The 26,105-nt window shown below is 44.6% G+C and overlaps 1 protein-coding gene across 5 annotated transcripts in view; it reads right to left on the reverse strand.

The window, feature by feature from the left end:
- cpne2 (copine II) overlaps positions 1-26,105 on the reverse strand; it is a 273,889-nt gene that overhangs the window by 183,681 nt on the left and 64,103 nt on the right. For all 5 annotated transcript variants that reach the window (XM_063066745.1, XM_063066743.1, XM_063066741.1 and 2 more), the window contains 2 exons: positions 20,819-20,908; positions 18,826-18,924 (listed from right to left, as the gene is read on the reverse strand). In XM_063066745.1, the coding sequence (XP_062922815.1) occupies positions 18,826-18,924; positions 20,819-20,908 (189 nt within the window). The remainder of the gene's footprint in view (positions 1-18,825; positions 18,925-20,818; positions 20,909-26,105) is intronic.

The following is a 26,105-nucleotide window of genomic DNA, read 5'->3' on the forward strand; positions in this document are numbered from 1 at the left end:
AGTCAGCAATGGAAAGCGTGTAATTGTATTTCTGATTCAGCTGGACTGTGCAGCAAGTCTGGGAGGGTTAAACAGTGCCAATTACTCCCCTCAGATGCTGCCAAGTAACTTACAATGAACGACTGTGTCAATGAATGTGTACCTGGAAAGAGGCACTCTCCAATCCCAGTCAGCAAGAACTGGCAATTTAGACAGGAAATCTTGGCACCTCAACAGGAGAAGTGCAGTTTACAGAATTCACAGCAAAAGATGCCAAAACTGTGAAAGTAAGAGTGGCTGTGTCACATGGGGGAGAATAGGGAAGTTAATGTTGTCTCACTGGAAATAATAATTGTATTTTACTATCAACTGAGACAGATGTAGGGATACTGCCTTGAATCAGAAAGATAGAAACATATAAAAATAATGAGCAGAGCTGCTGATCCACTTTAAATGGCATGAAACGCCACCAAATGGTCATTCTCCTCCACAGATTCTGCCCGACTTCCTGAGATCCTCCAGCATTTTGTGTCAGTGTGTGATGCCCAATACCACTGCCCAACACAACGCCCTGCCCTCCCCCAAGTAACCAGTTAGGGGAAAATCCAGGACCAGTTCCGGCCACGTGCACTTAAAAATTCTGCTCATCATCCTCATACACATTCTCTTTAAATGGCCAGGACACAACATCGGTTTTATATGTGCAACCTACCACTAATGATTACATGACCAAAGCAGGCAGACACCTGTAAAGAAGCACAATCAATCTGTACCATGCAGTGTGATGAAGTGAAGCTTTACATAAGAAAGTACATTGCTATTCATGTTTTGCTGGCTCTGAGTCATGGCCAAAGTAACGTAATAACATCACTTTAAAATTCACTGTATCCAAACCTTAGCTTCACTGAATTTGTCATTCAAAGAGCAGAATAACTTCTGTAACTTTCACTTCTATTCACAGGCTAACATCTCCTGCCAAGGGATTGCAGTCGATTGTCTACCTTTTCAACCACACCTGGCTTTTTTCAGAAGGGTTGGGGAGGGTCACTCGAAATAAAGAGGTTTCTGCTGAAATTTTACAACTGGGTAACGTCTCACAGGGACAGTGGGGGAAAAAAAAACAGCAATTCAGCCTGTTCTCATTTGGAGGCCCTAAAAAAATAGGCACGAGAAACATACCCTTGCATGTGTGGCAGGTGACGATGAGCCTTCAGGGAGTAACTCAGAGCAAAATGAAGAGGTTTTGAAAGGAAGAGTTTCAGAGTTCAGGGGCTGGGAGTGGTGGGCAGGCTAAAGAACTTGCCATTCAGGTTGAGCTGAAGTGGGGGGATCAAACACAAAATAATCACATAATTTAAAAATAACAAAAGAGGAAACTGTATGTGTGAAGTTTAATCAAGTATCTGCCTAGAAACTCACCCCATCAACATCAGAGTATGTTGGCCCGGAAATTCTTTTTTTTTACGCCTCCAAAAATAAAGGCGCTGGACAACTTAAAGCTGCTGAACTCCTAGAACAAAACTGTTCATTCTCTAGGCACCCGAGTCCCGGCAGAGAGATTCAACTCCTGACTCTCAGGTAGCTTTTTTGCCCCAGTCCATTTCCCTGGCTTAAACTTCCTCAAACGACATCAACAGCAATGCCACAAAAATTTCTCTGCAGTGAGGTTTACAATTGGTCTGAAAAACAACAGATCTTATTTATAGAACAGCCAGTTTTTACTAAGCTCATTTTCCTGGAAATAATGTAATTTACAGCTGAACACTCAAACTGACTGATTTGTCCTCCCTGAGGTCTGTGATGTCCTGTCACCTCAATTATGCCCTGTGCACGTACCTGGACAGCTCTGTTCAGGGTCACAGTCACTCTCAGTTTTCCAGCTTCATGGTTATTCCAAGGCTTCTGTCGCTGATCTTTGTCACAATTCTTCTGCATTGCATTCTCCCAGACGTCGTTCTCAAGGAGAGAAGAGCAGCCCAGAGACGTAAGCAGAGCAGGCTTGCCCAATGCAACTGCGCTCACACCCTTACACAAGTACCTCCCTAAAAACTTGCTGCTACGTGTGCCTGGCCTTTCTCAGGATCTCTCTGGCCCCTGCACACAAAGAGCAGGCCTCTTGTGAGTGTTCCTGTCATGAGCATGCCCAAGCCTCCAGGTTCCTGGGAGCACTGCCCAAGACCATTCCCGTCAATGCAAAATCCATTTACTCCACTGCAGCACTCTTCAGTGGCAGGAAGAGTGTTGCCTGTTCTGTAGTGTTACCCGGAAGTGCTAAACCCACTGGTGGGTGAAAGCTGACAATAATAGACGGTTGGAGCCCTTGATGATTAGGAAGGCAAAGACTAAACGGTTTCAAGTCAGGTCTTGCCCATTCTCCTTGGTGTCTTCCTCTCACTCTCATGTCTCCAGCATCCAGCCAGCAAGTGCTGACTGTGCCTCCATTGGCCCAAGCAGCAACTCGAGTCAACCTCGAGTACTGGAAGTTGGGGAGTCATTAAACTTCAGTTTGGCTGCATTTGGAGTAACGCCTGCAGTTTTGGTCATAGCACTCCAGGATGGATGTGGAGGTTTTGGAGAAGGTGCAGAAAAGGCTCATTAGGATGTCATCTGGATTAGATGGTATTTGCTATAAACAGAGATTGGATAGACTTGCAACATACACTAAATGCTGGAGGAATTCAACGGGCCAGGCAGCATCTACGGAAAAGAGTACAGCTGATGTTCCAGGCCGAGACCCTTCAGCAGGACTGGAGAAAAAAAGATGAGGAGTAGATCTCTTGTTTGTGATTGGATAGACTTGTCTGTTTTCCCTGGAGCATTGGAGGCGAACTGATAGAAGAATATAAAAATATTTGAGGCTTAGATAGGATAAATGGTCTTTTTTCTAAGGGTGAAAATATCAGGTACTAGGTTCATAGAACAATAAAGCAATATAGTATGGACGCATGCCCTTTAGCCCAACGAGTCCATGCTGACTGCTGTACCCACATAGCTAGTCTCAATTTCCCGCATTTAGCCCATCTCCCTCAAAGCCTGCCCTGCCGTGTACCTATCCAAGTGCTTCTGAAATGAGACCATTGTATCTGCCTCACCCATCTCTTCTGGCAGCTCAATTTATATACTCCCCACCTACTGCTGGAAGAAGTTGCCCCTCAGATCCCTTTTAAATCTTTCCACTCTCATCCTAAACTTGAGCCCCTCATTTTGAATTCACTTTACCTGGTCGCACCTTCCCCAGAAGCGATCCCAATGACCCAGAAATCTGAACCCCTGACCCCTGCACCAATTCCTCAGCCACACATTCGTCTGGCAAAAAATCCTATTTTTAACCTCACTGGTGCGTGGCACAGGCAGTAATCCAGAGATTACTCCAGAGAGTCCCTGACCCTGGTACCTGGGAGGCAAAATACCACAGGGGTGTCTCTTTCACGTCTACAAAACCTCTTGTCTGCTCCTCTAACCATGGAATCCTCTATCATACTGCAGTCCTCTCTCCCTCTTCCCTTTGAGCCACAGCACCAGACTCAGTACCGGAAATCTGGTCGCTGGGGCTTCCCCTGGATAGGCCATCCCCCAAAAGTATCCAAAGTGGTACACTTATTATTGAGAGGAATGGCCACAGGGGTACTCCATATTGCATGCTTTGGGTACGTGTTGCAAATAAGGCTAATGCTTATCTTTTAAACTTAATTTACTTCACACTTTTAAAAACAGCATCTCATTCCTTTCTCTTCAAACAGGCTCACCCAAACAACATCTGCTAGAGTAACACGTACACAAAATGCCGGAAGAACTCAACAGATCAGGCAGCACCGATGGGAAGGGCTAAACAGTCAATGTTTTGGGCTGAGACCCTTCACCAAGACTGGAAAGCAAGGGGGAAGAATCCAGAATGTTGGGGGGGGGGGGAATAGAAAGAAATACAAATTAGAGGGTGATAGGTGATGCAACACGGGTGGGGGAGGGGGAATGAAATGAGAAGCTGAAAGGTGATAGGTGGAAAATGTAAAGGGCTGAAGAAGGAGGAATCTGATAGGAGAGGAGAGTGGAGCATGGGAGAAAAGGAAGGGGAAGGGGCATTGGGGGAGGTGATAGATGGGTGAGAAGAGAAGAGAAGATGTGAGAAGGAAGCCAGAATGAGGAATGGAAGAAGGGGGAAATGGGGGAGATGGAGGAAGTAACCTAGATTTGGAGAAATTGGTGTTCGTGCTATCAGGTTGGAGGCTACCCAGACGGAATATGAGGTGTTGCTCCATCAGCCCAAGAATGGCCTCACTGTGGCAGTAGAGGAGGACATGGATCGATATGTCAGAATTGGAAATTGGAACTAAAATGGTTGGCCACCAGGAAATCCTGTGGGCAGAGCAAAGGTGCTCAGCAAAGCGGTCCCCATCTACATTGGGCCTCACTGATGTCGGGGAGGCCACACTGGGAGCACTAGATACAGTAGACGATCCCAAGAAACTGGCAGGTGAAGTGTTGCCTCACCTGAAATGACTGTTTGGTGCCCTGAATGAGCAGAGGGAGCAAGTACATTGGCAGATGTATAACTTCTTCCATTTGCAGAGGGGGAGGTTAGTGGTGAGAGACGCATGGATACGGGAATCTGCCATATTCCCTCAAAAGTTAGCTCTGTTTCAGTTTAGGACTGATCCATAGGTTACAGTCCTATTGTTTTCCGTCACTGTCTTAAAACTAATTGCATTGTGGTGACAGGAGTCAAAATGCCCCATGACTACTACTTCAATTACTTGCCCTGCCTCATTCCCTAACAGCAGGTTTGATATTGCACTCTCCCAGTTATGATCCTCAATATATTGATTCAGGAAATTCCTGGACAAATTTCAGAAATCCCACTACATCCAAGCCAGTAATACACTGGGTCACCCAGTCATTACTGGGGAAATTAATACCTCCCACTAATGCAATCATGTAATTCTTCCAACTATGAGCAATTTATCTAACATTTCCTCCTCAAGTTCCCACTGACTATGGGGGGGGAGGGGGGAAGGGAGGGTTTGCAGGTGAAATTTATGATACAGCGCCACTAGAGTGACTCTTCCCTTCTTATTTTTACGTTCTTGAGGGTTTTGCTTTAAGGTGAGAAAAAGGAAGTTAAGATTTGTGGAATGATAGCAATGTTAAAGAGGCATTTAGACAGGTAAATGAACTGGCAGGAAGTAGAGATAGGCCCATGTGCTGGTGGATGGTGGGCTGAGGGGCCTGTTTGAACAGAGAGAAGGTGCTCAACAAAGCAGTCCTGTTCCTCTCCTGTGCTGTTCCACGTTCTAAGCCAAGAGGGAGGATTGCAGTGGCTACAATTGATAATGGAGGTTTCTTTAGAAGTAACTGCTTCTTCTGATTCAGGAATAGCTTCTTCCCCATGGCCTTCCAATTCCTAAATGGACATTGAATCTTTGAACACTACCTCACTTTTAAAAAAAAATATACAGTATTTCTGTTTTTGCATATTTAAAAAAATCTATTCAATATACGTAATTGATTTACTTGTTTATTTTATTATTATTTTATTTATTATTTTTTCTCTTTGCTAGATTATGTATTGCATTGAACTGCTGCTGCTAAATTAACAAATTTCACATCACATGCCAGTGATAATAAACCTGATTCTGAAACTTTGCGCAAAACAGAGCATCAGACAGGAGAAGGGTCTCGGCCCCAAACGTCGACTGGTTATTCTTTTCTAAAGATGCTGCCTGACCTGTGTTCATCCAGCATTTTGTGTGTGTTGTTTTGGATTTCCAGCACCTGTAGACTTTGTCATGTTAGGATTGTGACGGGGTCCTGAATTACCCCTATGAAGTGTGGGTGTGTGTGTGTGTGTGACAGACAGAGACAGAGAGAGTTGTGGAACACAGACACCTTGTTAAAAAGAGAGAGAAAGAGAGAAAGAGAGAGAGAGAGAGGGGCGAAGACTGCTCAATGTTTGTTTATACTTTCTATAAGGACGCTACCTGCTTGTAAGTTCTTACAGAGAGAGAAGTGAGGAGCTACTTGAGAGACGGTTGGTATTCAGCACAGTGAGATATATAGAAGGTCAGATGATAGACCTGCAGACCCATGGTTTTGGACACGGAATGAGCTTTGTTGTGCCCACAGAAAAAGTGGGTTTTGGAGGATTGATCAGGCGGATCAATCAGTGGCTCTCACAGTGTGAAAAGGGTGTGACTGATGGGGAGTTATTTCTGTGTCCAACCCTCGCCTGGGTTGATAATTCCACCATAGAAGAACGGTCCCCTTTGTTGTGGTCACAGTTGGTGACTTCTAAAGGAATTCGGAGGACAACGGGAAGATCGACGGCGTCAGCTCACTTGAAGACTAAAATCTCTCCCTCCCTCTCTCTCTCCCCATCACTACTCAACTCAATACCACAGACCGAACTGAACTTTACTCATCATTGTAAGACTATCTATTTACCCCTAGACTTGAAGAAGCTTGGTTTTCATATATTTCCACACTTCCATATATATAAAATCTTTGCTAACCTATTTGATATATCTGCGTTTGTATTTCTGTATCGCTTAGTTACTAATAGTTACCATTAGTTAATAGCAATACTGGACTCCAAAATGTTTTCCATTTCTGCTGGAACTTTAACCCCTCACGGGGTACGTGACAGGAGAAAGCAGGCTCCACAATTTACGCTGGAGACTGTGGTCCAGGAGCTGGAATGGAGGGGAGATGTCCCGTAGCCATGGGAACGGCAGGCCTCAAACACACACTCAGTATGCATTAGAGGCAACTCACCCTGAAAGTCAATGTCAGGAGTCACCATAAGGCTAACTTATGATGCAAAAGCAGGACATTTGGCCAAACACAACCAGTACTGTCTCCCAACAGAGCAATCCCATCATTGCCTCATGGACTTGTAAGTGATGCTCTCTTATACATGCCCACTAACAAGTCAGGTGCTGAGACGGCCTGTCCTGGGATTGGAGGACAGTGTCTGCGCCGGCTTAGATGGATGGGTGGGAGGGAGTGAGGAATGGGCTTGTGTTGTAGCTTCTGTGTGGTTCTGCCAAGCATTGGGAGCATGCTATGTTGATGCTGGAATGTGTGGTGACAGTTGTGGGCTGCCCCCAGCCCAGTGTTAGGTTGTGTGGATTGTTAATGCAAATTTTGTACATATGATAAATAAATTAATCTGAATTTATGTGAGCCACATATCAGAATCCAATTCAATAATATGTTGTCAAATTTGTCGTCTTTGCAGCAGCAATAAAATGCAATACATAACTATAGGAAAAATGTGTATTACAGTAAATATGTACTACATATATTAAATAGTTAAATTACATAAATAGTGTGAAAATAGAAATAAAAAGATTCGTGGGTTCGATGTCTGTTCAGAAATTGCACGGCAGAGGGGAAGAATCTGTTCCTGAATCGCTGAGTGTGTGCCTTCAGGCTTCTGTACTTCCTTCCTGAAGGTCACAATGAGAACAAGTTACGACTTGTGCCACACAGTGAAATTCAGTAAGCTCGGGTGGCATGGCAGTGGGGCGGTTAGCGTAACAGTGTTACTGCGCCAGCGACCCGCCTTTCATTCTGGCCACTGTCTGCGTGTTCTTCTGGTGACCATGTGGATCCCCTCTGGGTGCTTTAGGCTGCTCCCACATTCTGAACCCGTATGGGTCAGTAGGTTTACCTGTGGGTGTAATAGGGCTGCGCAAGCTCGTTGGGCTGGGAGGACTTGTCCCATTGGTGTAGCTCTAAATAAAATGTATAAATGAATCCTCCCCCCAGTCACTGTCAACCACATCCTCCAAACTACCCTCATACACAGTGTTTCTGTTCCACACCTCGTAGCTGGTATGCTACCAGCTAATTATCAGATCCGCTATGTTACATTGACTATTTGTCGCAGTAAAAGACAGTGATATCTCAAGCAGTACTCAGTTGAAAATGTCCAAGATGGCCCTTACACTTTGCTGCACAAAATGTGCAGTTTGTATTTTTCCTAATTTGTAATCACCGTTTCAGCCCCCCAACACTGACAACAATGGAAGGACAGGAAGAGCCGTTGAACTAATGGCAGACAGAAGCACATCACACACTCATGTAATGCTGCCCTGTTGCTATCATAATGAAAATACAAACTCAATTCATCAATCCAGACTGCTGCCAGTTTTAAAATTCATTCACAGCATGGTGCCATCAACAGAACAACCAACTTGAGCCCAGCTCAAGGTGAATAAGTGATTCTTGAACCATTAAAATAAAAATCAAAACTTGCCTCAATAAAATGTAACACGGCGTTGATATGACTTTCATGTTGTCCAACACCCTTTGGAGCGTTACAATCCTTTGGAAGACTAGCAACTATTGTGGTGCCAGTGGTGTTGTACAGTGGACAGTGTGTCCACACCAGCCTCCTACCCAGCCCATTCTTTAAATAAATATCAGAAATAATCTGCACAGTGATATTTTAACAGCTAGCATGGTGCTAGCGACCTGAATTCAATTCCTGCTACCAATTGTGATGAGTTTGTACATTCTCCCTGTGACTCTGTGGCTCTCCTCCAGGTGCTCTGGTTTCCTCCTACATTCCCAAGACATACAGTATTGCACAAGTATCTGAGGTTTCAAATATATAGCTAGGCTGCCCAAGACTTTTGCACACTGTACTACTTTTATGTATTGCACTGTACTGCTGCCACAAAAAAAACAAGCAATTTCATGACATAGGTGATAGATGATAAACCGGATTCTGATGTAGGTCTCTGTTGTGGACTGAGCATGGGAATGGGGCAGGGAGAGGGGAATTACGGTTGGGAAAAGGGGGAAGGGAAAGCGATGGAGCAGGAAACACCAGAGAGACATTCTCTACCGACCAATAAACCAACTGTTTGGAACCAAGTGGCCTTGCCTCGTGTCTCAGGGCTGGGTGTGCCTGCACCTCCGTCACTCCCCATCCCCGGCACTCCTCTGCTATCTGTCTCACTCCCCTCTTGCTGCGCTCCACCCTCATCATTCCCAATAACCTTTGCTCCCACCAGATTTACAAACTCGCTCTCCTCTCTACATTGACAAATACAGTCCTGTGCAAGATCTGTGATCAAGCTTCTCGAATAGGATTTGAACTGCAAACCACTGCCTTGGAGGTGAGAGTGCAGAGAACTAAAGTCTGGATAAGAGTTAAGAAATCGCATTAGGCTGGTGAACTCCTAGCAACACAAGCAAGATAGTCATAGTCATAGTCATAGTCATACTTTATTGATCCCGGGGGAAATTGGTTTTCATTACAGTTGCACCATAAATAATAAATAGTAATAAAACCATAAATAGTTCAATAGTAATATGTAAATTATGCCAAGAAATTATGAAATAAATCCAGGACCAGCATATTGGCTCAGGGTGTCTGACCCGCCAAGGGAGGAGTTGTAAAATTTGATGGCCACAGGCAGGAATGACTTCCTATGACGCTCTGTGTTGCATCTCGGTGGAATGAGTCTCTGGCTGAATGTACTCCTGTGCCCAACCAGTACATTATGTAGTGGATGGGAGACATTGTCCAAGATGGCATGCAACTTAGACAGCATCCTCTTTTCAGACACCACAGTGAGAGAGTCCAGTTCCATCCCCACAACATCACTGGCCTTACGAATGAGTTTGTTGATTCTGTTGGTGTCTGCCACCCTCAGCCTGCTGCCCCAGCACACAACAGCAAACATGATAGCACTGGCCACCACAGACTCGTAGCACATCCTCAGCATCGTCTGGCAGATGTTAAAGGATCTCAGTCTCCTCAGGAAATAGAGATGGCTCTGACCCTTCTTGTAGATAGCCTCAGTGTTCTTTGACCAGTCCAGTTTATTGTCAATTTGTATCCCCAGGTATTTGTAATCCTCCACCATGTCCACACTGACCCCCTGGATGGAAACAGGGGTCACCGGTACCTTAGCTCTCCTCAGGTCTACCACCAGCTCCTTAGTCTTTTTCACATTAAGCTGCAGATAATTCTGCTCACACCATGTGACAAAGATTCCTACCGTAGCCCTGTACTCAGCCTCATCTCCCTTGCTGATGCATCCAACTATGGCAGAGTCATCCGGAAACTTCTGAAGATGACAAGACTCTGTGCAGTAGTTGAAGTCCGAGGTGTAAATGGTGAACAGAAAGGGAGACAAGACAGTCCCCTGTGGAGCCCCAGTGTTGCTGATCACGCTGTCGGACACACAGTGTCTGCCAGTCAGGTAATCAAGAATCCAGGACACCAGGGAAGCATCCACCTGCATCGCTGTCAGCTTCTCCCCCAGCAGAGCAGGGCGGATGGTGTTGAATGCACTAGAGAAGTCAAAAAACATGAGCCTCACAGTGCTCACTGGCTTGTCCAGGTGGGCGTAGACACGGTTCAGCAGGTAGATGATGGCATCCTCAACTCCTAGTTGGGGCTGCTAGGCGAACTAGAGGGGATCTAAGTGTGGCCTGACCATAGGCCGGAGCAGCTCCAGAACAAGTCTGTCCAGGGTCTTCATGATGTGGGAGGTCAATGCCACCGGTCTGTAGTCATTGAGGCCGCTGGGGCACGGCGTCTTCGGCACAGGGACGATGCAGGACATCTTCCACAGTACAGGAACCCTCTGGAGCCTCAGGCTCAGGTTGAATACATGGCGAAGTACTCCACATAGCTGAGGGGCACAGTCTTTGAGCACCCTGGTACTGACACCATCCAGTCTTGCAGCCTTGCTTGGGTTGAGATGCTAGAGGAGCTCAGCAGGTCAGGCAGCATCTCTAGAAATGACCAAAGCCCTTCTTCAGGACTGACAAGGAAGGGGGAAGATGCCAGATGCCGGGGGAGTGGAAGGAGGCTAACTATAAGTTGATAGGTGAAGCCAGGTGGGCGGGAAAATAAAGGGCTGGAGTAAAAAAAGAATCTGATAGGAGGGGAGAGTGGACCATAGGAGAAAGGGAAGGAGGAAGGGACCCAGTGGGCAGTAATAGTCAGGTGGGAAGTACCAGATAGGGAATAGAAGGGTGGGGGAAGGCAGGGAGGGAACGTTATTTTTAAACCAGAAGGAGAAATCAATGTTCATGCCATCAGAGTGGAGATTACCCAGAAAGAATATAAAGTGTTGTTCCTCCACCTTGAGGGTAACCCCATCTTGGCACAAGAGGTGGTCATGGACCAACATGTCGTAATGGGAATCGGAATTAAAATGTTTAGCCACTAGGAAGTTCTGCATCTGGCGGACGGAGCGGAGGTGCTTAACAAAGTGGTCCCTATTTTACGACAGGTCTCACCAGTGTAAAGGAGGCTGCATCGGGAGCATCGGACTCAATAGACAACCCCAGCAGACCTGCACGTGAAGTGCTGCCTCACCTGGAAGGAGTGTTTGGGGCCCTGAATGGAGGTGAATGGGCAGGTGTAGACAAGGGAATCACGGAGGGATCGATCCCTGCAGAAAGTGGAGGGCAGTGAGGAGGCAAAGATATGTTTAGTGGTAAGTTCCCTTTGGAGATGACGGAAGTTGCGGAGGATGATGTGTTGGATGCAGAGGCTACCCTTGTTGAGGGGGAAGGAAGATGGGGTGACTGCGGATGTTCGGGACACAGAGGAAATGTGGCGGAGGGCAGCATCAATAGTGGAGAAAGGGAAACCCCATTCTGTCAAGGAGAAGCACATCTCCGACATCCAGATGTGGCAGAGATGAAGGAACTGTGAAAAGGGAATAGCATTTTTTTTTAAAAAAAACAGGAGACAGGGTGGGAAGAGGTATAGTCAAGATTGCTGTGGGAATTGGTAGGTTTATAAAAGATGTCAGTTGACAGGTTACCTTCAGAAATGAAAACAGAGAGATCGAGAAAGGGGAGGGAGGTGGCTGAAATGGACCAAGTGAATTCAAGGGCAGGGTGGAAGTTGGAGGCAAAGTTGATGAAATTGACGAGCTCAGCCTGGGTGCAGGAAGCAGCACCAATGCAGTCATCAATGTAGCGGAGAAAGAGTTGGAGGGCATTACCAGTGAAGGCTTGGAACAAGGACTGTTCTGTGTAGCCAACAAAGAGGCAGGCATAGCTGGGGCCCATGTCCACACCGCGAGCAAAATGGACTGAGATGCACACCATGCATTGGGTAACACAGAAACCATCATTTTGGTCCATTATTCCATGCTAGTCATTAAGTGCCTATCTACCTACTAGCATTAAATCTATTGCCTCTGCATGTTAGTGATTCAAGTGCCTGTCTAGACACCACTTCAGTGCTGCAACTCTGCCCCCTTCTCAGTCAGTACTTTTCAGATTCCAATCACCTTCTGGTGAAAAGATTCTTTCTTAGATCCCACTGAATATCTTATCCTTCAGCCTAAACCCAAGCCCTCTAGTTTTAGACACCTCTATTTATGGTGTTAATTTTCCAACTATCTTTTCTATGCCATAAACTGCAATATTTCTGTTCTAAACCAAAGCAACACATTTCATTGTCTGCAGTCCTTTGGACAATCTTTTTTTTAAATTTAGAGGCACAGTATGGTGCACGCCACCTATGTGACTAGTTAACCTACTAACTTGTAGTCTTTGGAATATGGGAGGAAACCAGAGCACCTGGAGCAAACTCACATGGTCATGGAGAGAACATACAAAGTCCTCACATCGGTGGTAGGAATTGAACCCAGGTCTCTGGACTGTAATACTGTTACACTAACCACTATATTACTGTGCTGTCCATCTTCTGGGTGGCCATATTTGTTCTCTTGAGTGGAAGTAAAAGATAAGACCAAAAGATATAGGAGCAGAAGTAGGCCATTTGGCCCATTGAGTCTGTTCCCCCATTCAATCATGGGCTGATTCAATTCTTCCAGTCATCCCCACTCCCCTGCTTTCACCCCATACCCTTTGATGCCCTGGCTAATCAAGAACCTATCTATCTCTGCTTTAAATACACTTAATGACTTGGCCTCCACAGCCGTCGTGGCAACAAATTCCACAGATTTACCACCCTCTGACTAAAGTAATTTCTCCGTATTTCTGTTCTAAAAGGATGTCCTTCAATCCTGAAGTCGTGCCCTCTTGTCCTAGAATCCCCAACCATAAGAAATAACTTTGCCATATCTGATCTGTTCAGGCCTTTTAACATTCAGAATGTCTCTATGAGATCCCCCCTCATTCTCCTGAACTCCAGGGAATACAGCCCAAGAGTTGCCAGACGTTTCTCATATGGTAACCCTCTCATTCCTGGAATCATTCTCGTGAATCTTCTCTGAACCCTCTCCAATGTCAGTATATCCTTTCTAAAATAAGGAACCCAAAACTGCACACAATACTCCAAGTGTGGTCTCTTATATTCTATACCTCTAGAAATGAATGCCAACATTGCATTCGTCTTTTTCCACAACTGACTCAGCCTGGACGTTAACCTTTAGGGTATTTTGCACAAGGACTTCCAAGCTCCTTTGTGTCTCTGTATTTTGAATTCTCTCCCCATCTAAATAATAGTCTGCCCGTTTATTTCTTCCACCAAAGTGCATGACCATACATTTGCCACTTCTTTGCCCATTTCCCTAAACTATCCAAGTCCCTCTGCGGGCTCTCAGAGGTTTGGTAACGCAAGAGATTCTGTAGATGCTCTTAAGACTTTCTGGTAGTATTTATAAGTTTATTTTTCCCACCATTAGTGTGGCCATTGCACTCAAGGTAAACCTGTACTGTAAAGCGTTGTGCTAACCACTGCACTGCTGTACCGCAGCATGGTAATGTAGTAGTTAGCACAACGCCTTACAGTGTAGGTGACCCGGGTTCTGTTCCTGCCACTACTTGTAAGAAGTTTGTACGTTCTCCCCGTGACCACGTGGGTCTCCTCCACGTGCTCTGGTTTCCTCCTACAGTCCAGAGACCTACCAATTGGTAGGTTAATTGGTCATTGTAAATTGTCCCGTGGTTAGGCAAGGGTTAAATTGTGGGTTACTGGGCGGTGTGGCTCACAGGGCTGGAAGGGCACAGTCCACACTGAATCTCAATAAATATATAAAAAGTTTAATGCCTGCTGCAGTGAATGTAAACCTCTCTTTCCTTTACCTTATTTTCTCCAACAGAATTACATGGTCCTTGGGTAGCCCCTAGCAAACCCATCTCCATTGCAAGTAAATGCACTAGCACGAAAGCAACGTCAGAGAGAAACGCTGAAGGGAACTGGCTCCCACGCGGCAGCCAACCCGAGCAGGAGCAGTTGAGTCACGCGCAGGCATATTATTTTTAAACATGTATTTTGTGCACTGTTATCCGACATGCTGTGGCTCAGGATCACAATTCAGAAAATACTCAATAATACCCAGAAAGTGAATGAATGGGTTTTTGAAGAGAGTTGTAAGGGAGCTAGAATTTACCATGGTAACTGCATCTGTACACGTCAGATGCTTTAAGGTTACAGAATAGATTCTTTTCTACACGAAGAAGCAATATTTATTTTTCACTGTGTTACAAAGCACTTACCTCAGTAGCATGCGAACAACATTAGAATATATTTACACTCTTTGCTAATGTGCGTGTGCTTGAACGGCTGCAATACATAATGCCTCCCACCTTCCTCAGTTTTTATACTTTATTAACTCCCATCCTGGGGTGCTGTGGCAGCTGCACGGTGGAGACGTGGTGCATCGCGCAATGGTTTCGGATGTGATGCATGCCCCGGCATGTTGGAGCTGGGGTTTTAAATACAGGGAGATGTTTGTCTGCTGTGAGACTACAGCTCACTGCGCTGAACTGAATACAATGATGAATCATATACAATATGGCCATTCATCATAACTGTAGGTTTATTTCCGAACTTCAGTACTTCTGCACAAATTAGTCTGAAACTTAAATCCAAAATCCCTTTAAAGCGGGCGTGAATCCATTCACTTTAAACCCTGTAAGTGCAGGTATTTGCAGGAAGGGGATTTTTGAACACTTTAAACATTTTCCTGCTAATGGTGATCATTTCTGAATCCAAAAAAAAATTAATCATTGATAAACGTTTTTAAAAAAGCTCTTTGCCAGATCTCATCTTCATCAAGAGGTGCCTTATTTTCATGATCAAGAGGTTTCCGTCGAGGTCCTAGCCTCCACAAATGAAAGCATACTCTGTGGTAGGTCTGCTCTTACACTCCAGCCACAAAGCCAACAGGCTCCAGCTTGTAGGCATTATTAGCCCTTCCACTCTAGTGGCAGCATTTCTGGGGCAAACATTAAACTCTGAAAGACCATTCAACAAAGAGTCCAAAACTGATATGCCCATTCCCATCAGTCTTCTTTCCCTGTTTCTTTTTAATCGTCTTTGTCATCCTCTGTCCCTCTAAGTCCCTTTCTCACCCTCTGTACCTCTCCCTCAGTCCCTGTACCTCTACAGTAGGTTCTCAACCTTTTTTAATGCCATAGACTCCTACTGTTGTGTATTTAATATTTCAAAAATATCTGAGTAATCTTGTATAAATATTGGTTGATTAAACATTTTAGTTTGTTTAATTACAGGGTAAATGTATAAATATGTTAGCTGTACATGTTATCATGCTACCAAGTGATACGTGCGTGCCTCACTGAAAGTAAACTCAAAGTCAAACCCACATTTCAGACTCCTGTTTTTTCCTTACAATCAAGTTAGTGTTTTGAAGTCACAAAACGTAACACCTACCATTAACTGAGGGTCCATAGCCAGCAGGTTGAGAACCACTGCTCTACAACTTTTGTCCCTGTGTTGCTACTGTTCTCTTACCCATGGCCTTCTTTCGCTTCCTCCACCACTCTAACCCTCGATCTCAGTCCTTCCCTGTTCTCTCTTTACCACTCACTCTGCTGTCCCTCTATTTCTCCTGCCCGTCTCATTCTCTTGTTACCACAGGGCTGACGCAATAGAGATCATCGGCAAGAAGCCTAATGAATTCTGCCACATCTTAGCCGGGCGCTGTTTAACCCAAGTTGTGACATCCAAATCACCAATCAGACCCGGGACCACCTCATTCTCTGTCTCCTACTGTTGGCTTGGGTCAAGTACATTTAAAAAATGGGCACTGGGAGCCTTACAATGTAGAGTCAGGAAAAGAAGAGAAAGGATGAACACTTTCTAGCAGAAAAATTTGGCAAGGCTCCTGTTTAACGATCTGTATTTATGATAATAATTTGAACAAATAGCTCAGGATATCAAAGAGAGCAGTCACAAACCTAGATCAGTCATTCAGAATTCCACCTGCTCTCCAGAGAATAAATACATGGCAACTTATTCCTAGATCTAGAAAGAGCACTTCAATTGAATAAATAAAGGCAAGAATCAAGAGCTGTTGATAAAATTATAAGGAACCAATCAGTTATGGGGTCTATTTTCATAATGAGTCAAATTTCAAGAGGATATCCTATGTCGTCTGAAGTCCTGATGAAGGATCTCAGCCAAAAATGTCGATTGTTAATTCCCTTCCATAGATGCTGCTTGACCTGCTGAGATTCTTTAGTACTTTGAACATGTTACTTTGGATTTCCAGTGTCTGAAGAATCGCTTGTGAAATTATATATTCACCAGAATTGGCACCGTATCAAAGCTGGTCAATTGGAAAGGCACCCAGAATTGCTTTAGGCAGTTTGAAATTATTGAAAGGTTGCTTTACACAGTGCAATCCTTTGTACTCAAAGCAAGAAAATTAAGCCTCACCATTGTAATTCTTCAGTCCATAATGGTCCATTGAATTTTTGGTCAATGGTGACCCACTGGATTGACAGTGGGAGGGGGCAATGTGGTAAATAGTGCCAAATATCTGAAGTAGGTGACAAGATCCACTCCTGGGAGAGGGTTGTTGCTATGCCCTTACGTGATGTGACTATTACTGGCCACGTAGTAGCCCAGGCTCAAATGCTGTGTGTCCATTGTGGCTTTTTGTTGAGAATGTGCTAATGGAATTCAATATTGTGCAGTAATTAGCAAATCTCATTCATAACATTATGGCAGAAGGGAGGAGATAAATAATAATGCCCAGCGACTCTGTGGTGATATGTGCTGTGCACATCAGAGTCCAGCCATCTTGGTCTGCAGTGGTGCTGGCAATCGACATTAGAAGTATCCCATCCAGAGCACTGTTTACACCCTTCTTACTTCCAGTGCTGTCTCCATATATTGTGCGGCACGTGGCCAAGTGGTTAAGGCGTTGGTCTAGTGATCTGAAGGTCGCTAGTTCAAGCCTCAGCTGAGGCAGCGTGTTGTGTCCTTGAGCAAGGCACTTAACCACACATTGCTCTGCGACGACACCAGTGCCAAGCTGTATGGGTCCTAATACCCTTCCCTTGGACAACATCAGTGGCGTGGAGAGGGGAGACTTGCAGCATGGCCAACTGCCGGTCTTCCATATAACCTTGCCCAGGCCTCAGTCAACATCGAAAAATCGATGGACAGCCGAAGAAGGAGCTGTCTCCATGTGTTACTGATCGTGGAGGAAACAGATTCATTGCCCGGGGCAGAACTGTGGGTGGTTCTCAGGAGGAAACTTAACAAGATTTCACATGTGATCTGGAGTTAATGCTGAAGGCATCCAGGGCTGAATTCAGAAAACGTGATGGAGGGCTCGAAACAAGATTCTGCGGCTACGTCAGACCCACCCCAAAACGTTTGCAAGGATAATACAAGGCCGACTGGGTTGGGAGAAACATTTTCCATATTCAAATTTGGTGACTAGATTAATTATAGGATTATAAAATAGGTGAAGGTTGGCTTAATTTATCAAATGTGCATTGAAACATACAGTGAAATGTATCATTTGCATCAAATCAAATCAGCAAGGAAAACACTGGGCAGCCTGCAAGTATTGCCACACTTCCAGTACCTATATGGCACACCCACAAGTCACTTACCCCAACCTGCACGTCTTTGGAATATGGGAGGAGACCGGAGCGTGTGGAGGAAACCCACGCAGTCACAGGGAGACATACAAACTCTTTACAGACATTGGTGAGAATTGAATCTTACAGCCGACATTGTGCTAATCACTATGCTACTGTAGCACCCACAGACGGCTGATTGTCTACTGCTCTGCTTCAACACAGGAGAAATGGTGCAATACAGTGACTTACTCGGCAACCTCAGAGGGCATGAATGTTGGCCCAGCAAAGCTTCAGACATTACCAGAACATTCAGGTCAAAGAGAAAGTACTTGGGACAATACAAGCACATAAGCGAAAATGGGAACTTAGAAGTTAGAAAACTAAAATGGCGAAAAAAAAAAATTTTTTTTGCAGCTCTGCAGGGGAGAGAGGGAATCAAACAAATAACCCAACACCTCATCACTTAATGCAACGGGGTAAATGAGCCATATTTGGGATTTTTTTGCGTTATATTTGGGATTTGACAGCTTAGCTCCCGTAATCGTAAAAATCAACAAGAACACTGGTGATCAGCAACTCAATACCAAGAGTTGGCTTGCTCTACGTGGACTCTGTGTGGACGATTGATGGGGACACAGAATGGAGTTCCACAGAAACTGCTCTTCTGCCCCGTTACATGAGGAAATGTAATTCGGAAATGTGGCTTTCCGAATCCAGGAGAAAAATGGAGTGCAATGAGAGGACCAGAGAATTAGGAAAGTAGCTAGATCACATCACAGTGATCAGTCAGAGATCCCAAAACCGAACCCCACGTTGCTACAACTACCTGAAGTCAATAACCTCTTCACTTACGTTGTAGCCCATGAACTGCTAATCAAAAAATCCCCAGGCAAGCATGATTTAATTGCACATTGCAAGTTTGACAGTGTTTGCATCACCAATGCCATCTGACTTTGTATAAGGAGTACAGTCACAGGATAGCATTGCAGAACTCCAATCCCCTTACAGAATTTCAAAGCATCAGTAAACATTTAGGCAGAACTGACTATGTACCTCGCCCGAGTCACCTGCTTCAGACATCTTGGCCACCGTGGTCTCGCACTCTCCGATAAAGTCATGTCCTCCGTCATTATCATAATCATAGCAGAGAACCTGGAACAAGAATGGCAGATTAACACTTGCGCAAGTCAACTGATCAGCAGGCATTGATTTGGATTCTGGCCTATGGTGGTGATGAGCAGAATGTGCTTCAAGTAGCTATCACTCAAACATAGAAATTGGACTGAAGAAAACTCACATGTGCCTTTTTTTAAAAAAAATCATAAATAGCACATTTAGGACTTGGGCATGAATTGCAGTGAAGGCACAGATTTTCTAATGATGCCCCACCAATTTTGTTTCTGTGCTTAGTAACTATGTGATTTGTGTAAATGGGTGTGTGGTCAGTGTGGGGAAACTGAACTGGGAACCTGCTACCATGATTCACCCTAATGTTGTTATCCGTCCCCTCTTGCATTCTGCATGCATGACGTCAATGTGCAGAGCACATATTATTAACTGAACAGCTAAAATGGAATCAAGACGACACAATTTGCAGATACTATTTCTAACTCAGTTCCACAAGAGAACAGCAAACTAGGAATAATTAAATAGATGACAAGAGACGTACACTTATAATGTCCAGTGACTATTCTACCCTATTGTTATTTTCACCAGCAGCAAACCTAGGAAAAGATCAATTGGTACCAGGGCTGCATTGTTATACCCTTCACGTGACCCAATTACCTGTCTGGCCAATGGCATGTCTGGGTGATGCTGTAGTCATTTGCCCTCAAAGAACTGGTTATGTAGGGCAAAGAGAACATACTTGTTTATTTTGAGCTCTGGGAAGTAAAGCCGTGTGAAGGTGATGATGTTGAAATAACCAAAGCGAAATCTTTCCCAACATCAGGAGGAGTAGTCACTGGCGAACACAGTTGCTTGTAAGAACAATAGGAGAGGTGAGGAGAATTCTTGCCTGTGCAATGAAGAATCTGTACTGGGCTGGGTGGAAGGTAGTAGATACAGATACAGCTGTGCCCTTACAGATGAATGGGGGAGCGAGACAAATTCATGAAGGATACATACACATACTCAGTAACCACTTTATCAAGGGCCTCCTGTACCTAATAAAGTGGCCACTGAGTGTATGTTCATGGTCTTCTGCTGCTGCAGCCTATCCACTTCAAGGTTCGACATGTGGTGCATTCAGAGATACTCTTCCACACGTTGTGTTGTAACGTGTGGTTATTTGAGATACTGTGGCCATCCTGTCAGCTTGAAGCAATCTGGTCTTTATCATCTGACCTCTCTTCTTAAGGCGGCTTTTTCACCCACTGAACTGCCGCTCACTGGATGTTCCTTTCTCTGTAAACTCTAGAGACTGTTGTGCGTGAAAATCCCAGGAGATCAGCAGTTTCTGATATACTCAGGCCACCCCGTCTGGCACCAACAGTCATTCCATGGTCAAAGTCACTCAGAAGATCACATTTCTTCCCCATTTTGATGCTTGGTCTGAACAACAACTGAACCTCTTGACCATGCCTGCATGCTTTCATGCATTGAATTGTTGCCACATGATCAGATATTTTGCATTAACAGAGTACACAGGCATACCTAATAAAGTGGCCACTGAGAGCAAGTGCAGGGCTACGGGGAAAGAGCAGAGATCTAGGAGCAATTGAGCGGCCCTTTCAAAGACCTGGCCTTGGGCCGGTGGTCCAGTTGGTTCTCTTCTGTCCTGTATCATTCTGCAAGGACAGGTAGGTACAAGGCTATTCTAACTTCAAACAGAAAAAGAATTGCAATCTGGTGGACCAGACACAGGGGATAATTTACAAGAAACAACACACTGAGGTATCTAGAAATAGCATAAAATCTATCAAAACAGAGCTATGTAAAAACTGACCTGCAGCGTTTTTATCTTGCACACCACTGCATGTCTCATAAGTAAACACATCAAAATGAATGCAAGTTTAAAGATTGCTATTGTGAAGCTTCAAATTACCTTTATGTTTTTGTCCATATGACCATCACACAAGGACACAAGTGGCATGCTGAAAGGCTTCCAGATGGGGTCAAGAGTATTCTTTATAACCTGGAAAACCAATGAGAGAATTGCAGGCAACTGTACAACCCACGGCCACGATCAACCTCTTCCACAGGGTTTCTATGAAGTTGGTCCGGCTGTTCTTAATTTCAGATGAGCCAGTGAATAAAATTCTAAAAGTCGCATTATGAGGAGTATTCTGAGTTAACTAGATTATCCACTGAATTGAACCTAGTCACAGCTGAGCTTTTTGGTTCAAACTGCCTGAATCTTGAGTCTCAGGATAAGAAGCTATCATCTTCTCCATGCAGTAAACACACAGCAGCAGACGCCAAGGCCTTGCTTCTGAAATTTAGCCCCACTGATTTCTCTCACACACACACACACACACACACTCGCACACACTTTACTGTACATAACCAACAATCAACCTTTATTACCTACAAGAGAAAACCTGCAGATGCTGGAAATCAGAGCAACACACACAAAATGCTGGAGGAAATCAGCAGGCCAGGGAGCACCAACGGGAAAAGTACAGTTGACATTTCAGGCGGCCTAGTCTGCAATCTGTGCCGATTTCACTGACGTTGGCTGGCACGGTAGAGTAGCGGCTAGCTTCAGGCTATTACAGTGTTAGCAGCCTCAGTTCAATTACCCCACTGTCTGTAAGGTGTTTCTATGTTCCCCCTGTGACCACCTGCGTTTCCTCTGGGTGATCTGGTCTCTTCTCACACTCCAAAGATTGCACAGAATGCTAATGGACCACGTGGGTGTAAATGAGGGGCACAGGCTCGTTGGACCAGGAATGCCGGTTACTGTGCTGTACCTCCAAATAAATGAAATAACTACTACTGGGGGAGGGGTGTCCACAGAGAATGGAGGAGGAGGACAGACCAACAACATGGAGTTAAAAAGGGAAAGCTTCTGAATGCTGGTAGGTAACCTCTCCTGGAACTGCACTTTCACAGACAAATGTGAGAAGATGTAATTAAGCTTGGCAGCCATGCCGTTTCAGTCCAATAGGCTGCCAACATCAGTCATAAGACTAATCCCGAAATAATTTGCCAGTTGGGCAAGACACTGAAGAACATGTAACATCTGTAAAACCAGATGTTACAGGCAGCAGGAGCGGAGAATAGTGAAAAAAGGATGTGAATTTTGCATTACTACAATTAACAAGTGCAAAGTGAAGGCCTACCTGTTGGACTCTACACATGATTGTAGTGTGCCCAGGTTTTGAGACAATGCAGCAGAATAAATTTCATTCTTCTGTTCAGATTTTGGGTTTGGAGCTGGTACTGATAACCACATCAAAGGTGCAGCAGTGACAACTTAGGCCCCAGAACACAAGGTATAGGTGTCAGCCCTTTCGGAAATCCCAGAGGCGCCCCCCCACCCCTGCCAAGGGCTTCAAAGGTTTGGGGAGTAGGCCAGATAATATGCTTGAGAGGGATAATAAATCAGCCAGAATCGACTCGATTATGGTCTTAACAGCAAAGCTGGTTTCTGTCAAAGGATCACATTTATTGCGGATTTTAAGGCTAAACCATTAAGGAAATCTTTGAAGTGTAACTCACAGTGGGAGCAGAAGCCAGTCTTGGGTGGCAGAAGTATGTGTGACAATACACTCTGACCATTTATCAGTGAAATCAGTAAAGTGGAATACAGATTCAAAAGTGTAATAGGCAGCCAGTGCGGCGCCAGCTGCATTGACAATTTCTATTGCGTAATGTCCAGGCTCTTTCTGCCTTTGTTAATATAATAAACCAAACCTGCTTTCTAACTGAATCTGACAACAGAGTTAAGTTTTCTTAAAAGGTCAGTCCTTGCTGATGTGCTGTCCTCAGCTTGAAACATGCTTCAGTCTGGACTCGCTATGCTCACACTTCTTAAATACCAACGCTGATTATTCCAAATCTCATTCTCAGTGTGGAAAATTCTATCTAAATGCTTTGGCCAAGTGTTGGAACTCAGCATTTTAGGAACAGATTCTTCCCCTCCACCATTAGATTTCTGAACAGTTCATGAAGTTATTATTGTTATTAATTGCACAATTTATTTTGTAACTTGATTTTTACATCTTGCTCTGCACTGCTACTGTAAAAAAAAATAAAATTCTGAACCTCTGTCAGTGATAACAACCCTGACATTGAACAGTATCCAGTGAAGATTTAGAAGGGTCTAAATTGTCAAGGCATCAGCACAGTTGGATTTTTTAATCAAAGGTCCGCAGCAGTCCCCATAGTTTTACTCAATTCAGGTTTGCCTGAAAACATGGGTTCAAATCCAGCCCAGACAACCTGGGTTAAATCTTATCGCTAGTTCTGAAGACTCCACCCAAAGCAGCATGGGTTGAAATCGACCACAATCCAGCACCTACAGACAAACTCATTCAGTAATCTTGATGATAGTGGGTGTGGGAAAGGAAAGTAAGAACAAAGTTTTCCGGCTCAGGCCAGTTTCACTCTGCAAGTTATTCATTCCATTCAAAGCAAGCAGATGTTTAATAGTAAAACTGCAAACGCCATCACCTTCAAAGTGCAGACAGTCACGCTGCCAAACATCATCCTCAATTAATATCATGGGAATATCCAGTAACCCGCTTGGGCAATCCTAGCTGTCGATGCAAGAGTCATGGGGAGGGGAGGACAGACACATCGGGCAAGACTGGAATCATTTTCCCACTTATTGACAATTCCTCTCATAAATATGAGTTCATTTATTTCCTTCAGATGAAGACAACAGAGAGAAGCAATGTAAAAATAGAGTTGCACTAAAATGAGAATTGTCTCACTTGACCTTTACAACAGAACCAGAAAACAATGAAATGATTCATATGCAGAAAAACCCCTCCACACGAGCTGTGATTTTAAAAAGGATTTTATATCATGTGTGTCTAACAGAACAGAAATTGTAACCAGGTACGCTTGTAATTGGCACATTTAAAATATATAAGCAATTATTGTTCCCTCCTCAGTATGGGCAATTTGGCAGCAACACATGATGCTCGTTATTGCCACAGTTAATAAGATTGCGTGTATACTCTTTGCTGTGGATGAAGTACTAAGCAGTGTAATAATAGCTCATTCAGTAAATGCCAGCAAATTCACTCGAAGGAGCATTTAGAAAACCCCAGAAAGTCCTGGCTTATGCTCTAGCCTGAGCTGTTGAAGTGATGACAGTCATTTTCCTCCAGGCGCAGAGAAATAGACCCCTCGTCACCCCACCCTATCCGTGCTGTCAAGATGCTTACTCAGTTAGTCCCACTTGCCTGCATTTGGCGCCTGACCCTCTAAACCTTTCCCATCCTAGTGGTATCCTACCTGCCTCAGTCACTTGTTCCGTATGCACACGATGCCATGTGAAGACACTGCCTCTCAAAGCAAGCAAATTAGCAGCGTGGTGAAACAGAGGATCGTGAAGTCCTCCTCCAGTGACCCGTCAAAGCTGCCAGGGTTGTTAAGGCAGCGTATGGTGTGTCAGCTCTTATTGGTCGGGGAATTGAGTTCAGGAGCCAGGAGGTAATTTGCAGCTCTATAAGACCCTGGTTAGACCACATGGAGCATCATGCTCACTCCTGGTTGCCTCATTGTAGGAAGGATGGAGAAGATTTACCAGGAAGCTGCCTGGATTAGAGCGCATGTCTTAGACGGTAGGTTGAGCAAGTTAAGGCTCTTCTCTTTGGAGCACAGGAGGATGAGAGGTGTACAAGATGTTAGGAGGCATAGATTAAGTGGATCTATTTCCTAAGGTAGAAATAGCTAATATGAGGGGATATAAATTTAAGGAGATTGGAGTAAAGAGGAGAGGGATGTCAGAATTTTTTTTAAAAAACAGAGTGGTAGGTACATGAAGAACATTTAAATAAACTGTTAGATGGGCACATGGATGAAATAAAAAATGGAGGGCTACATAGGATGGAAGGATTGGATTGATTTTAGAGTAGACTACAAGTTCGGCACAACATTCTCGGTTGAAGGGCCTGTATTGTGCTGTAATGTTCTATGTTGTGTGTGTAAGGGAAGCTTGTGCAGTTCGGTAAGTCAGGTCTGATTTACATCCTTCTTTTGATCCCTGCTTCCAAATGCAATTTGGCTCAACACCACGATACCCTCCCATACTCCACACTGCAGAGCCGGATGCTGATTTCCTGCAACTCATCTGATTCAAAGTGGGATTTTGCTGAAAAAAAAACCAAGTTAGTCTTCTGTGCCTAGAAACTATAATTGCACTATACCCTGCGTTCACCGAAAAGCAAAATGTAAAGGACCTTTGGAGACTCACTGCAGGTGACAGAAGCTGAGATCTTCTGCTGTGCTAGTGTGCTGACCGTCCTGGTCGTGCACAGTGGTGACCCACAGCATCCAACAGACACCCAGGCAATGCTTCCTGGCCTGTCGATACTGCAGATGATTCTTGCCCAAAGCAGGTGTTGTGAGTGTTTGGGAGGCCAAGTGTAGCATTAAAGGGCTCCCATCAGGGCAGCTCTCAACCCATAGAGACCAGTGTATGTTTCGGGGTAAGGATGAATTGTACAAAAGGGACGGGTTGCACTTTAATAAGCGGGGCACTAGCATTCTGGCAGGCAGGTTTGCCTCTGCAACACGGGTGTGTTTAAACTACGTAGTGGGGGGGAGGGAGGGGACGAACTGGAAACATAAGGATGGAGATAAAGGGAAAGTGAGAATAAGAAAAATTAAGAATGACAGCAGAATCAACAGAGCAGGAAGCTCAAGAAGGGACCGTACAGTATGGCCAAGTGAAATAGGAATTGATATGGGAGGTGAGGGGAGTAATGAATTAAAAGTATTATATATGAATGCACGGAGTATAAGAAATAAAGTGGATGAGCTTGAGGCTCAGTTGGAAATTGGTAAGAATGATGTTGTGGGAATAACAGAGACATGGCTTCAAGTGGACAGGGCCTGGGAAATGAATACTCAAGGTATACGTCCTATCGAAAGGACAGACTGATGGGCAGAGGGGGTGGGGTGGCTCTGTTGGTGAGGAATGATATTCAGTCCCTTGCTAGGGGGGACATAGAATCAGGAGACGTAGAGTCAGTATGGATAGAACTGAGAAATTCTAAGGGTAGAAAGACCCTAATGGGAGTTATCTACAGGCCCCCAAACAGTAGTCTGGATTAGGGTGTAAATTGAATCAAGAGTTAAAATTGGCATGTCGCAAAGGTAATGCTACAGTTGTTATGGGGGATTTCAACATGCAGGTAGACTGGAGGAATCAG

The sequence above is a fragment of the Mobula hypostoma genome, chromosome 14, assembly GCF_963921235.1.
Source record: "Mobula hypostoma chromosome 14, sMobHyp1.1, whole genome shotgun sequence".
NCBI lineage: Eukaryota > Metazoa > Chordata > Chondrichthyes > Myliobatiformes > Myliobatidae > Mobula > Mobula hypostoma.